General features: G+C 38.7%; 1 protein-coding gene across 2 annotated transcripts; it reads right to left on the bottom strand.

The window, feature by feature from the left end:
- Nucleotides 1–1,313: 1,313 nt before the first annotated feature.
- cep55l (centrosomal protein 55 like) lies at nt 1,314–11,202 on the bottom strand. Of its 2 annotated transcripts, none has more exons than XM_020642744.3 (12): nt 11,078–11,202; nt 10,384–10,610; nt 10,183–10,290; nt 9,220–9,375; nt 6,523–6,576; nt 5,976–6,102; nt 5,425–5,561; nt 4,994–5,187; nt 4,597–4,720; nt 4,202–4,273; nt 3,686–3,811; nt 1,314–3,467 (listed from the first exon to the last, which is right to left on the bottom strand). In XM_020642744.3, exons 2-12 carry the CDS (start codon nt 10,570–10,572, stop codon nt 3,255–3,257), a joined length of 1,500 nt encoding a protein of 499 aa, XP_020498400.2. In that variant the 5' UTR covers nt 10,573–10,610; nt 11,078–11,202; the 3' UTR covers nt 1,314–3,254. The 2 variants fall into 2 exon arrangements, with proteins under 2 accessions (XP_020498400.2, XP_020498399.2); XM_020642743.3 differs by having other exon boundaries at nt 5,425–5,570.
- Nucleotides 11,203–16,116: the final 4,914 nt, after the last annotated feature.

Here is a 16,116-nt window from a genome sequence, read left to right on the forward strand (position 1 = left end):
ATCAAAAGTATCAGTTCCAATTTCTTTTGACCATCCTGTAGCTCCACAAGCAGGCTTTTGAATAAACCTTTCTAAGGAAATATCTCCCCATACCCTGGATTTTTCACAGATTATGTATCTCAGGGTCTTTGTTGATCCCTTTAACTTGTCCCCTAGTGGAACCAATAAGCTGACATTTGTGGTTTGGAGTAAAAAGACAAACCAATGAACGGCCATTCAAATTTGGTACAGCTCATCAATATGAATTTTAATCAACTGATGTCTTGCCTTCATCATGTAGTGACTTCATCATGCTCAAAACAATTAAAAAATAGCAACATTTTTTTTCAGCCCAGTAAGAAAATGTTTATTCACCAGCCAAGATGTTGGACAAAAAACAATGGCCAATTCTGTTTGAGTAATCTGAAAGGACAAGAAGTATTCCATGAGGGCGGGTATAGAGTGAGACAAAACTGACACTTTTAGGTGTGTATCACTTCACCTCAACGGAGTCTTTGTCGAGATTGATCTAGTTTGTGAACAACACAATTCTCAACAGATTCTTATTCAGCTGGTCACATAATAGATGGAAACATTTTGATAATTTGGCCCTATTCAAAGTAGGTGTAGTGAGGTAACATGTACATAGATGCAAAAAAAAAGAAAAAAGAAAATGTGGATGTGTTGCTCAGTTACAGTTAAGTCGAGGAACTAGTTGTGATGGTGGAGCCAAACAATTGATGAATTATACATATATATAAATATGTTGTTAAAAGGCAATACAAAATTCAAGGTTGTGCTTTTGATCTGAACATCAGCAGGTCTTTCATAGACACAAGGCTACAGCCGTGACACTTCTGATACAGAGGTTAATATCAAGGGATTTTTTTACTTTCATCTTTTCGAATCACAGACTCTAATTTGTTACAAAGGATTACACAGATCAGATAAAGGGTTTTTTTTCTCCATGAGTACCTTTTTCTCTCTGTAGATTAAGCTTAAAAATCAATTATAGGATAAAACAGCAGTGTGTTACATCAGTCTGATAGTGAATACACTAATGATGATTATCAGTTGACAATAAGTACAGTTCAGAGAGAAACGCAAAAGCCCAGTCACGCTAAGCTCGACAGTACAGACCTCTTATCTGTCAAACTGAAGAGTATGCAATGACAGATATTCTTAGAAGTTGGAGTAAAATAGATCAGCGTGGTAACAGTACTAAAAGTGAATGATATAGGTTCAGTATGAAATCGATTTCAACATTATATTTTACAAATGAGAAAATCTTAATGTAAAAACACAAATGAGTAAAGAAAGATGGGAGCGTTGCATTGGAAGGAGATTCTCATCTTTATTGCACATTTTTGTACAGTACAGTGCAAGGCAAAGCAACTCTAGAGCCCACGATTACAATGAAATAAAGTCAACTATAAAACACAGCAAAAATAGATTCTGAGATCCCATTTTATAAAAGATACACATCCTCAGTTCAAACAAAACAGCGCCCTTAAAATATGCCAGTGTAGCAGTGTCCGTCTGTCTTTAAGTCTATCAAGTCACATTACCGAGGCTGCAGGAATAAAGGCACCTTCACTAATCCCCCTGCCTTAAATAGTTTAGTACAAGGAATTAACTCATGCAATCTCATTCCAGCCTCAGAGGGCTGCAGGCTTGAAAAGTCAAGGTGTAGACAGAAGTGAGCTTCACTTACACAGCGGGAGAATACATGAACGACCTGGCACCATGTGACCAATTAAGCTCCCTGCTGCAAAAAAAGAAAAGCTAAAGGTCTGGTTGAGTTTAGGCAAATTGAGTGAGTGAACAGTTCGGGTTGGAGACAGATCCTGGTCATTGTTACACTCAACGTTGATCAGCGAGGATTGCCTGACTGTTTGAACACAAACTGATTGTTGCTGCTCAGAGATTCTTATTCTCTGTATAATTCAAACAATCCAAATGTGACGCCAATATTTAAACCGATATGCAGTTTTATTGATTACTGGAACTCACTGTGGAGGAACACTTTTCTGGCTGCTTTGTAAACTTTCATACAAATAAAATACAATGTACTCCCCAGATAATCCAAAAAAAAAAAAAACAAATGCAGAAAAATAAAACCTTTAATTATTTGAAAAATAATATCTTACTTTTAAAGACAACCCAAATATAAATAAGTTCATCAAGTACACACTACAGTATTTCAACAAGAGCTTCATCAAAGGAAAACAAAACAAATACAATGCCCCCCCCCCCCAAAAAAAGATACAACAAATATATTAAAAAGTCCACAAAGAAAGGAAGGTAATTGTATAGTTCGGTAAATGTCAATCTTTGGCCTAATGGTTATAGAACTGGATTTTTTTTTTTTTTTTTTTAAACTGTCTTACTGAATACGGAGCAGTTTCAGACATAAACATTTTGGAGTGTCCCTCATCCCCCTTGAATAAATAAATGTTTAAATACCACGTCTGTGTTACCTAAGAAAAAGGTTATTCTAGCTCAAGAGAAGAAGATTAAACGGGGATACACCTCAACCCATCACGGTTATGAAATCAGTCGTGTTCAGACGCTGCACTCACGGTAAGTCGCTTTGTTAGATAAGTTAAAACGTTTTTGTTTTTTTTAAATCCTTGAACAACCTTTGTTGTTTTTAACACAGCTTTTTGAGGAATCAGTGTTGGTATTGAAAGCGGAACAAATCAAATAATCTCAAATTAAGATCTTAATTTCTCTAAATGGTTCTTTGTGATGTAGTCGGGTTGTTCCACAGCTGGCGAAAAAAGAAGTGAAGTTAACATTTTAAAAAGGATGCACAAACTCATCGGATGACATCGGTATCAGCCCTGTTGGCAGAGAAGAAGTCACCTGTCGGACAAACTCTGATTTGTTTCTCTGGGAAAGATCAGCAACAAACACACCCAATCTCATCTCTCATTTGAAAAACAGACACGAAGAATAATAAAAAAAACATCCGCGTTGGAATAGGGAGTCAGAGATTTGTCATTTTAAACCTCAGTATGGGTTCTGATTTTCACAATCAGTGCATCTCTACTTTTTACCCATGGTCAAAGACTAGATTCTACCGTGACCAGATAACCAAACAGTCATCTTTTTTTTTTTTAAATCCCTTTTTATTTAAAATGTAGAGGCCTGGAGGAGTTTTAAACAAGTGGAGGTATCAAATATCGTTTATTTTCTCTGCTTGGATACCTTGCTAACCTTCATGGTAGAGATGGGATCCATACACTCAGGCAGGGAATAAACATCTGGACTCAGGCTAAGCAGAAGTCAATGTGTGCCAGCAGCTCCCTGTGGCGGCTGGTGGGATAGTGGGCCCGACACTTGGGGCACTCCAGGAAACTCTCATCCAGGAGGTTTATGATTTTAGAGGGAGATGTCGGACCGGGCAAGACGTCAAGAGTCAGACGATCAAACTCCAGGCTGTTGTAAGAGCTGGGCTCCGAAAAACGGGCGTTTGTGTGCTTCTGAAACAAATTAGAGGACTTTTAGCGTTTTTACATTTAGTCAAAATTAGATAATAAGACATGAAAATAAGAAAAAGCTTTAAAGTAATAATCTCTGAAGACAAACAAGGCGCTCAGCAGAGGTTACCCAGTGGTGTGTGTCTCACTGACCGAGCTGAGCCCGTGTTTCTGAAAGACTTCATAATGAACATGTGGTTATGATCAGCAGTAACACTCACAGCAGACTCCAGCTTGGCAATCTGATCTCGGGCCTTGCGGAGCTCCTTCAGAACCTTATGTAACTGGTGCTGCATGCTCTGACGATCAATCTTTTCATTCTCAAAGTCCTTGGCAGAGAGCTGGATCTTGGGAGGGGGGAGAATATATATGAGGAGGAGAAAGCCAAGAATTCACTGCCTTAAGATTGCACAAGTGGGATCAGTATGGATTTCAACACTTATGAGAAATGAATACGTCTCCTGTCACACTTCGAAAAATAAATACATGATAAGATTGCTATTTTTGGCATCTCCTTTTAGTAATAAAACATGTTTATGTAATAACGCTTCCATTTAGGAAGCTGAGCTGATTGACCTTCACTCACCACTGGGTTGTAAGCATTCATTTGTGTAATAATGTGGTTGAACCCTGGAATTCAGGGAATGCATGTTGTTTTCCACTGTTCCCAACGGATGAAGATTTTGACACTGAATATGTTTTATTTGTTGTGAAAGGTGGAATATTGTTTTCGTTACCTGTTGCTCCAGAGCTGCAATCCTCCTCTGTTCTTCACTTTGGCTCAGTAGAGACTGCTGTAACACATTAACCTGCAGAAAAGGGGAAATTTAACAGTAACTTTATGTACATTTTCAATATTTGTAGCATGCTAGCTGTTGCATCACACCACAGCATTATTCCAACAATAACAAGGACAGAGCAATACAATATACAAACTATATTCAAAAAACACACACTTAAAAACAAAAGATTAAACAGCTCCAACATTTAAAAAAAACACGTAGTTATTTTAAATGGATTATATGACCTATGCTTTAAATACAGGCTGCTTTTGATGCGTTTCATTCATAAAATAATCAGATACTAGTCCAGAGTAACGACAGGTCACCTGACAGTGACTGTTGAGCGTTACCTGTTGCAGAAGTTCAGCAGATCTCTTCCTCTCCTCCTCCAGTCGGAAGTCCATACTCTCCAGCTCGGATATCATCCTGTCCGCTCGCTCAGTCGACACCTTTCTCTCCTCACACGCTTCATGTCTAAGGGTAATGTTTATGTAGCCCGCAGAAGTATATTATATACCTGTTTATCTGTTTGGCAGCTAAATGGTTAAAAATATGTTTTAAATCCTGTTAACTGTTGTTAATAATAACAAAGACAGATTTTTTACTGTGTTTCTCAAACTAGCATTCAATGTCAATCGACATTTCGGCATGAATTATGGACTAATCCAATCATAGGAGCATGGTCTTTCACACCAGCTGTACCTTTTAACATAGATCCTCATTATGAGCGCTTCCCACTTGCTTTACCTGTTGCTGAGCCGCTCGGCCTGCAGCTGTATCTTGGCCTCCTCCAGCTCTTTGCTCTTCTCGTTGTACGTCCTCAGAAAGGATGACAGCTCGCTGCTCTTGTCCTCATACCTCCTCTGCAGTCTGCATGTCTCCTCCCGGAGCCTGGTGACCTGCTCCTTCTGAGACTGCAGCTCCGCCTGAGCATTCAAAGTCTGCAGAGTCGGGGGAAGTTCAACTTTTCAAAACAGTGAATTCTGTCGCCAGTTCCTTCCACTAGACTTCCTCAAATTAATTATAAAAGATGCCTGCATGCAAGGAGTTATGAAATGCAATGCCATAAGTGGGGTTGCAAGCTGATTCAGTCCGACTTTGTGGTCGCAAAAAATGAGTGCATCTCTTCATTTTTTTTTTTTCGAACAGGGACAGATATGACTTAAAGCAGCTTTTACCTGTGTCCTCTGCACATCCAGCTCCTGTTTGGTTTTAATGACCAAATCTTTTTGGCAGTCCAGGTCTTTCTGTACGCCCAAAAGCAACTGCTCATAGTGGCTCTTCAGTTGAGTTTCCTTTTCTGGACCTGCTGAGTCTAAAGGAGCTGATATAAGAAGTGTTAGCTGCAGATACACGTCAACAGTTTTGAATCTTTTTTTTTATTTTTTATAAAAGTTTGCCATTAAATAATAAAAAAAAAGAATCTGTAGTCAATGCTGCCAGTGTAGCTAATTATTATTATTTTTTTAAATCATGAATAATTTATTCTCGTGTGATAAGTCTTTTTCTCCTTTTCCACTCAAAGCCTGCCACCTTTTAATCTTTAATGTGCCAACAAAACCACAACATCCGATTCAAACTCAAAAGTTTCCCCTTTACACGCTTTCGTATGCATCAGAGCACAAAGTGTTAAAAAGGTTCATTGTGATTTTGTTAACATTTCATGCTCTGGGCATACAACTGCCGGATGTCATATGTAGCTTATTCAACTCCTCCTACGTTTACCCACCATCTGAAGCGGCCTTTTGTTTGGTTTGTAGCTGCTGCTCCAGATCTTTTACGCGAGCGAGGACGGACTGAACGTAGGCCTCTCTCTGCTGGTCGTACATCAGCCACTGCTGGTTCTTTTCCAGAGCCTGGAGGTGAGACGAACACTTTTTATACAGACAAACTGTATTCACTTAGAAATAAAAACTTTTTAGGGAACAGATGCTTGGAGTGGTGACAAGGCTTTTTTTTTTAATCAAAACTAAGCAGAAAGAAAAACTGCTTTCATGCCTACAACATATTCCAAATGTTTTATTCTACCCCAAAGAGACCCCATGTGTCCTTTCTCCACACAGACTAATGAGATTGCCTTGAAAGTGAGTGTTTTGAAAATATCGATTGACGCGCTTCAGAGAATCTTTTTTTTTTTAATCCCTCCAGCCCTGAACAGCCCCTGTAATCGAATGAACAGCTTGCTAGAAAAACCTTTTCCAATTACCTGATAATATCCTCCATAATGACAACATGTCACGCAGTAAAATAAACAGTAAATCATTGACCACACTCACATCTTTTAGTTGATCTTGTACCAAAGCCACGTCTGCAGGAGGTACCTGTCCATTCTGAGGAGAAAGCACAAAACATACTCAAATAACTAAATTAGAGAAGAAAGGGGTCACAGTGCCTTCTTCAGATTTGAGGAACAATTCTTTCACAGAGGCGACTTTAAAGAAAGATTTAGGGGGGGAACTGCAGCGAACTGAATTCAACACAATTCAGGATTATAACACATCCATCCAAAACAGATGAGGCTGATCTAGAATAAAATGACACCCTGTTTTCCCTTTTGAAGAACTTCACATTTGTGATGCTACCGGGCTAAATCGCATAGACATAAATGGTAACTGGTAAATGGACTTAAACTTTTATAGTGCTTTTCTGGTGTTCTGACTACACAAAGCTCTTTAAAACCGCAGGTCAAACCTACCCATTCACACACTGATGGCAGTGGCTGCTATCTACCAACTGAGCCACAGCTGCTCCTGGGTATTAACAGGGAGGTTTGCCAAAGGCTAAGAATCAGACATCATTCTTGTTTGAATGATTTATCCTCTTAATTCTATACCATGCAGCAAAGAACACTGCAGCAAGTGATCACTATAGACTGCTTTTTCAGAGCAACAGATCCTTGACAGACACCCATTCCTAGAAGACAGTCCACCTTCTCATAACTGTCCCCTTGATGCCCCCCAGGGTCTGATCCCCTCCAACGTCTGAGCTGGAGCAAACCTGAAGCAGCCTTGTCACAACAGTAAGAATCTAACGTATAATCTCTGCGCTTAAACTCTGAGAGAGCTCCCACACCTCCAGACAAGCATCATTAGCTCGTCAACTTTTTCCACATGGATTTTAAAGCACATCCCATAAGCTCAGCCTGCTAATAGCTGTTGTGAATCCAAGTCTGGGGGAAAGGGAAGGGGTTGGTGGGGTCAGGTTTCAGGAGGTCAAATGATATCTAGTAATGGGAAAAGGACCTAAGCAAAAAGCTTGGAGAACGTGTTCCTGGAAAATTAGCATTAAGAGGCAAAGAAATCTGAGCTAAAAGACAGGACAATTAAAGGAGGAATATATTTCTTCAAGTACCAAGTTTTCCAAAACATTATTCATGCATTATGTGCAAAATGTCTACTATGGACTCCTGTTACACTCATGGTTGGAGAAGCTCCAGCAGTGAATGCATCAAGAAAGTAATTACAAGGGCAACACATTTTTTTGACAGTTTGTAAACAGAAATTAAAAAAAGACCTAGAGCTTTTTTGTTGGTTCTGATATCATACACACAGAAAAATATTTTTAATTTAAAGGCTCTGCGAAGATAAGCCCTGTACATGCACTGGCGGACATTTCTACATGAGATAGTATTAAAGCAGAGGACATTTCTCCGAGGAGGAATATCAGGGAAAAGTGGTGATTTTTTTTTTTTTTAATCTATACTTTAAATGATATTTGACTACTTTGGGCTCCCAGAAGCCCAGAGATATGTATGTGATCTTAGAGTGTTAGCTCTGAGTCTTCAACTCTCCGAACTCCTGATGTGTTTTCTTGTGATTTTGAAGCCAAGGAGAATCCTGATGACTGCTCTCTCGGAGTGAAGTGCGAGGCCTGCTGTGCTGAAAGCATCAAAGGGGCCGACTGAGAATCTGTGCTGCCTTTTGATACCGAACGAAAGGCGGCAATTGTGAGAGAACTATGGATTTACTAAAGACTCTTGATGTGATGATTTTAATGATCTGGAATGATGTAAGCCTATAGACAAAGTGTGACTAAAGTTTGTATTCAATCTTTTACAACACTTCTGGTACTGATGTGTTAAACTCAATTTGCTACGTCTCGATTCTAATCATGTATTTCTCCTGTCTTCCAATATAACACATCAGTGAGTCTGCTTTAGAGAGAGTATATCAGCAGCTGGGGAATACAATCAGAGGTCCCACAATGCCACCCAGTGGACAGCAGAGTAACTACAGGTTCATTTTCCAAACACGGTTCCTGTCATGCAGCATGAGTCTCAGGTAAAAAAAAGAAAAAAAACACCACTCACATTCTGTTGAAACAAAATAAACCTGTTGAAATGTACATGACTAAAATATTGGGGTTGTTTACATAAACAGGGTCTGAGTTGATCAAAAACTCAAACCAGGGGCTGATGTCTGAACAAAGAATGACTTGTTTACACAGTGTCTTGTCCATTGTAAATTAAATTCAGACTTTTGCAATGCTGGCGCTCAATTTATTTAATCACTAAAATGAAATGTTGCACGTCTAAAGCTGCCAAAAATATGTCTACTGCTTCAGAACTATTGATATACAGTAAAAATAATTATTATAAAATATTGGCAAGAGGGGATATTAAAATGGAAGAAAAGGAGAAGCAAGGGAAACATCGGGTTTGCACAATTTAATCTTACTCCATGGATGAATGATGAGTTAATAAATAAAGGATTAATTATTTAACCAACTTTGTTTATCAGGGATTTTATGAAATTGTTACCTTTTCTACAAGAATCTATTGAACATACTTTTCCACCACCAAATCTTTGCATTTTGTATCCATCAGCCTGAAACAGAATCATTTATAATATCCCAGGGCTAGTGATCAATAATTTCTCCCAACAAGAAAATGAGACATGTGGAAGAGGAGACGTATTCCTTTCTAACTAAAATGAACATGAAGATGTGTATAAAGGCTTTAAGTTGGTACCTACCACAACCTGTGTTTCCAGAGTTTGGCACCTGGTAGAAACAGTGACCAGCTGGTTTTTCAGGTTCTCTGTCTCCTGTGACAAGTTCTGGAACAACACATCTCTCTGCTCAGCCTCCTTCCTCCGTTGCTCCAGCTGGGCCTGCAGTGATGCTACCACCTGAAATGCACAACAACAAACTATAAAAACAACTTGTGTTTCCTGAGGATATTTTCTCTCCTCTAAGGAATTATCTGCTCCCTACAAAAACACACACACAGTCTAACTTTGCCTTCCAAGCAGCTCTAGTTGTAGCCTTTTGTTAAAGAAAGTTAATGAAGAAGAAACACAAATGTAATTATATCAAAACAGCATTTGCACAAGCTGATGTTCATTTAGCACTGTGCTGTTCCAAGTTTGAGCCTGATGCCATTCTGGCCGACTAAAATTAGAAACAATTCCTGCAACAATGCCAGAGATTTCACCAGGATGAGAGATGATAACGTCAAACAGATAGCATCAATTTCTCCAGCAGTGTCAAAGTGAAAGGGCATGAATGCTAATGCATGCACAGACACACTACAGAGGAAAATAGATTGCTTCACAAATATAAACTGAACAACCACACATCATGTGTTAGTATGCAGTTCTGGCTGGCTGTCTAAACTTCACTTAGCTGAGCTGCTGTCAGAATGGAACAGAACCCCCACTGCCACCCCATTTTTATGACAGCTCAGAACTCAAGTGCGATTTATTCCTTCCTGACAGATGTCTTCTGCCAGCAATAAATGTGCCACCAACAAAAAAAAACCCAGAGTGCAAATATTCCCTACTAGCAAAAGACAAAACAATAGGTGTATCTTGTTACTCCACATCAGGCTGCCATGTTGCATATCCATAAGGACATCGGATGTATTTATTTTTATCAGTTTACAGTACATTTGAATTTTAACTGTGTATATGCAGAAAAGTGTCACGTGTGCATACCTCTCCTCCTCTAGCAGTAAGCTGCTGTCTCAGTGTTTCTAGGTCTTGCTCTTTGACATGCAACTGCTGGTTGTTTCGCTCTCTCAGTGTCTCAAGGGAAAGAATCCTCTGGAAAAAAAAAATCCATTAACAAACAATGTTAAAACAACCTAAACACTGACAGAGCTGCAGGAAACTGACAAAAAGATGCACTTCCTTTACCTCAAGCAGCTTGCTTTTGTCTGAGTCAGGCGGTTTGATGTGTCGTTTGGCCATTTCATCGACTTTTTTTCTGAGGTGAGCATTCTCCCTCTTGACTTTGTCCAGCTCCGCCTCAGCTTTAGAGGCCGAGCTGCTCGATTTGAAACCCAACTTGGTGACAAAGTTGTCTTTGGCACCTTTAGATGTCATGGCTGCTTTTAGGGGTGTTCACCAAATGCCACAGATTTCTGCAGGAGAAAGACAAGACAATTTTACAGACTAATTAACAAGATGCTCAGAATTTAAATGCAGTACGTGTTTGCTTTATACATAAAAGTTCACAAAAAACAAGAAATCAAAAAGTTCAAAACACTAAACCCTCATGAAACGTTCAAGCTGAGATATTCTGGGGCACACCTGCTTTTGAATCTCAATGTTAATCACAGAAGTCAACGAATTCCCATTTATACACATACACATTTTTACATGATTCACTCGTATATTCAACAGACACTTTAAATAATAGGTTAATTTAACAATATTTCACAAAGCAATATATGAAACCATTCAACACATTAATAAAGACTGACAGTTCTTGAACGTCACAAACATCCTTCATTTGAAAAAAACGTCGTAGTTCAGAGCTCTCTTCTCGAACAATATTTGAAAAACAAACACTTCTGAAACACATTAACCCAAATAATTTGACACTTACACGAGAAGCGGAGTGAAGCTACCTCCTGAAAGTAGTCTGTCTGCGGCAACAAACACGACCGTTTTCCTGCCAGACGCTTTCGTTTCCTCAAGTTTGAATTGCAGCGCGTTGACGTCATTTCCGTGACGTGTGGCGGGGGTACGTATGTGTGCGCGTTCCGGGGTGTCTGAAACCATAACATGTTGGGTGGTGCAGTACAGAATACAATGTCATTATCAAAGTTCCCTGCAGAGATACAGAAAATACTAACATGATTTAATATCTTTAATGTTTGATAAGTAAATACGGGTTTTTTTTTTCTTCCAGAGCTTGCCTTGTGAATGATTGCACAATGATTGTCTGGACGCCGGTCTACCCTTTGCACTAAATGAAGCGCACATACCCAGCAGCCCTACACTGCCCACTCTTTCACATGTTGGACGTGGGCCTACAATCAATCAAGACTTTTATGAATCGCCAAAACTCCTGTCACAACAGTGTCGCACAGAATGTCCTCCTCCTAATTAATAAGAAATACAATTTTATCTTAATGTAGCGACCAGGAAACAATTTTGGTGCAAGAATACATTTCCTGTTTGGTTGCAACCTGCGAGGTGAACTGTCATCTGAGATTGTGGCTGCAGATATATCATCTGTTATTTTTAAATATTTGGTTCTGAAACTGGAGTATCATGGAAAGAATATGTTTCAATGCTTATCATTGTGTAAAGCTTTTTTGTTGGGGGGGGGGTGTCAGAGTAACCTATTGCATTAAGATTTTGTATTTCTGAGTTCTACCTCTGTTTTGAGCTAGACTTTTAACTTCCTGTAGGTGTATCAATGTGTTTTAGACACTAGCTTGTGTGTGTGTGTGTGTGTGTAAATCACAGGTTTTTACCTCTGGGTGGGTTGGGTGATAAAAATGCAGAGGTGGAGAGGCTGAGTGTTGGTGTAGAGAAAAAAAACATTGGGTTTGTGATATGACCTCTCCCCCCCCCCCTGTTGTGGGGAGAGATAATAGCAGGATAACTCAGGCTAATTATGATGAATTTTAGGGCAAAAACACTTTGCATGAGCCACACTGTGCTTGCATTTGAATTATGCTGAATACAGATTCAGAGTTCAGGCTTGGGAGTTCATTCCTTACAATTGAAAAACCAATGACCGTTACCTTGCTAAATTAATCCGACCTTGATGTTCTAATTATAGTTTTTCTCTCCATGCTATACTCGAATGATAGTAATTACATGTTGTGTGCTTGGTCTGATATTTAATCCTCTAATAGCATAGTCTATCTTGTTGTTGTTTAAACGGCAGATGTTTACACTGTAAAACGAAGTAGCGTCTCAACCCTGTCGCAGTATGATGATGAATTGAAGCTCAATGTTTTGGCTCCTTGTTTCATAAGTGCAAAGAAAGGCAGCGAGTCGATGTTGGCACATTATCATAACAACACTGTAGTTCAGGTTGTCTGTCATATCACCCATTCTTTGCATTTCATGACATTTTACCATATCAAGTTTTTCTACAATCTGTTTCATACCCACCTCTTTATTTACAGGCTGTATTGACATGTTTTACATTTATTGTAAAATCGGAAGGTGATACAAGAAAACAAATCATTAGTATTTCTTATCTGTTTCTGTTTCATTTTTATTGCGTCAGTGAAACAATACGATAACATGATCCAATCTGATCCGATATGATACACCTTATTGTCCCTGAAAGGAAATTCTTGGACTTGGATGCTGTACGTTCCTAGCTCTCTCTGCTACACTTTTTACACAAAAATCATTTAAACAGAGTAACGCAACATCACATACCAATCACATCAGCATTTACACATATTTCACATTACCCATACTGCTCATGTTAACAGAAATTAGTAAATATATCGAATAAGGTCATGATTAAGCCATTGCATAACACCTTTGGAATCAAGACACCTTAGTTAAAAATATGAGGTGGGCTAAAATGATTGACTAACAGTTGAGTTTCTCTAAGAGTGGAGAGTACATTAATCAAAAATAAATGTCTAGATTTTAGTAAGACATTGTATCTACCCTTTCAAAGACAGCATACCCAGATTGACACCTCACTTTTTGAAAAAAGGGGTGAGTCTTTCCAAGAAAATGTGTCATCACAGGTGATGTTGCTCTTTTCTTCTCTGGTGCACTTTCTTCTTCCGGGAATTTTGTAGGTGTTGCCTTGTTTTTCCTGAAGACATTCAGCCACAGGGGCATCTTCAGTGTATTAATATCCCCTCTTGCAGCACAAGTCAAGCATTTCTGTCCTGATGTCGGTCCTTATGCCACACTTGAATTCCTTCATGTTGATGGGCTTTGACCTGTGGTGAATCTTTATGAATCTGATGACTTTAAAAAGCTCTTCAAAGTTGAAAGAAAAAAATCATGATGTGGGAAATATACCTCACTGTTATACAGGACAAAATATGCAAGTTTGCAGTATTATGAGTAGTACTTGATCTGACAAAGGGGGAAACAACACCTAAATAACAGACATAAATGATTTTTATTTGACATTCTCGCTGGCTGCATTGTGCATTGTCTACGTGTTTCCGGCTGCGATGCAAGCACAATCAATCCATTGTACCAAAGTTTTGAGTTTTTATTCTGACCTTGCCTCACAACCTTCAGCAGAGGAACAAATGCTTTTCAATCTGTAAAAGCGGCAGACAGCATTTGATGTAATTCAGATGAAAAGCGCCTGCAGATTGTTCCTGTCAGCATCTTTGGAATGAAAAGTAGTTTAAAATTGTGAACCGTGTGTACTGTAAGCATAATGTAATTACAAAAGACACAATGCTTGAACACATGATCAGATGATGCTGATATATTTTAGAGGTAAATATTACAGACCTTTCTAAAGCTTCTTCAACTGAAACAGATCAATTGACATTAAAGTAATACATTGGGGACTGTCCACATATTTGTGGATAAAAAGTGTTCACCAGAAATGTGTTGCCTTTACATTTTGTTCAATTTAAAATAAAATACAAAGACAGTCTATAGATAATAAAATGTATTTTCTCTCTAATTTATACTGGGGACCAATCTATTGCTGTTACCTAATTACAGCAGTCAAAATCATATAACTATGGCTGTGGATCAGTGGAAATGTTGGTCGCCTCTTAACCTGAAGGTTGGGGATTTGATCCCCATGTCCTGTAGCTACATGTCGGATGTGTTCTTGGGCAAGACACTTAACTTCAATTATTATTATTATCAATCATGGTCAATCACTGGTCGACACTTTACATAGCAGCTTCTGCCATCACTGTGTGAATGGGTTTCACCCGCAGTGTAAAAGTGCTTTGAGTAGTCAGAAGACTAGAATCGAGTACATTTACAAATCATGCAAAGTTAAACATGTTCTTTGTTTTCTATGATGCCGTGTTTGCTTTTTTTTTAATGCTTTATCTTACGATCATTTATCATTGTTTCGTTTTCTCAGGTAAAAAAAAATCTTTATTATCCTGAATAATCTAGATACTCAACCTGTTAAAGACAGAAATCAATGGTCATTTCCTGTAATTGCTTATGATTTTCAAGACATCACAGTGCCATCACAGAACTGATGGCATCTTGACAGCTGTAGTACCTGATTTAAGCTGCATGTATTTGATGACTTGACGCATCGGACTTCATTTTAATCAATGTTCATTTATTAGTTGTACCTGACAATCCTGACATTGATCTTGAAAGTTGAAATCCGGTTTGATCAAATGAAACTGACATTCATTTTTTTGTGTTCTCCACATAAACGTTAATGTAAATGGATGTAGCATCTCTTAGTTTCAAAAGTGAAGCTAATAGGAATTTCTTAAACCTTCATTACTTGTAATCGCCAGCAGGGGGCGAATCCAGGTGTTGCGAAAGGAAGTGTAACTGTATGCAACCAGATAAGTCAGTTGTTGACCTTCCTGTGCTGTTTGTTATCCCTGTAAACATTGTCAGAATGACTTTTGGTGTAAGTTATTTTCAGTAAAGCATGATGTTAATTTTAAACTTTATGGTCCAGTTATGGTCGATTTGACATAAAGCAGGGAATTCTTTGGGGAGTGGCTCACTGTGACTGACAAGTCACCATGCCAACCTGTCAAGCAGGTGTAGAAATGTGTACCCACCATCTTTCCCAAATATGATCAACTCTTGTTCTAAGAAGACAAGTCAAAGTCATCTGTATTGTCAATTTTTTTCATACATACTTGACTTACAAAAAAACAAAAAGAAAAAAAATTGCTTGTCTCCACGGTACAAACTGTAAATGTATAAAAAATACAAAATATATAAGGATAAAATACAGAGACAAGATTGCTAACCACAAGGCTTCAAGAAGTTATTCCACACACTTTTCTGCGTAAACCAGGGGCGTTTCCAGAGGGGCATCAAGGGGTGGTCTTGAAATCTGATTGGCCAGCCCATGGTGCCACCCCAAAATCCCAAAGCACTTAATAGCAATGTTTGGGTACCTCAACATTCCCAATAAATGTTTGTTTGCAAATTAGACATTGTGCAAGAGTTTACAAACTCAAAGAATAATGCTAAGTATATGTTGCATGATTGTGTTACTTTCGAGTATAGATCATTAATGGGGATAGAAAGGGTCAAATCAATTACATTGATTCATGTGTGCACATAAACTTGACAGAATCAGTCAGTTATAAATAGCAAGTTATAAATAGTTAAATAATCTCAAGATAAAAAAGGTTTTGCAACCATGGCTGTCATTGGCTTCCACAGTTTTCAGCTCAACCTTTATTTTTCATTCGGTTACTTAGTCCAACATGAATCATTTTATGAAAATATAAAAAATATTATATAAATCATCGTCAACTGTCCTGTCCAACAGTAATTCCCATGTGATCAACGACAGCTCAGATCAGCGTGAGGCCTTCTCTTCTCTCTGCGCCCAGTGATGGCCTGCTTGGGTAAAGGGCAGCCTAGGATGCATTTTGTTCTCTGTACCATCAAAGCAAAGTATCTTTAACTCTGCTCCCCGGAGAGCAGCAGAGAGAGGGAGTCACGGAGAGTTCTCCT

Source organism: Labrus bergylta, chromosome 21 (genome assembly GCF_963930695.1).
Source record: "Labrus bergylta chromosome 21, fLabBer1.1, whole genome shotgun sequence".
Taxonomy (NCBI): domain Eukaryota; kingdom Metazoa; phylum Chordata; class Actinopteri; order Labriformes; family Labridae; genus Labrus; species Labrus bergylta.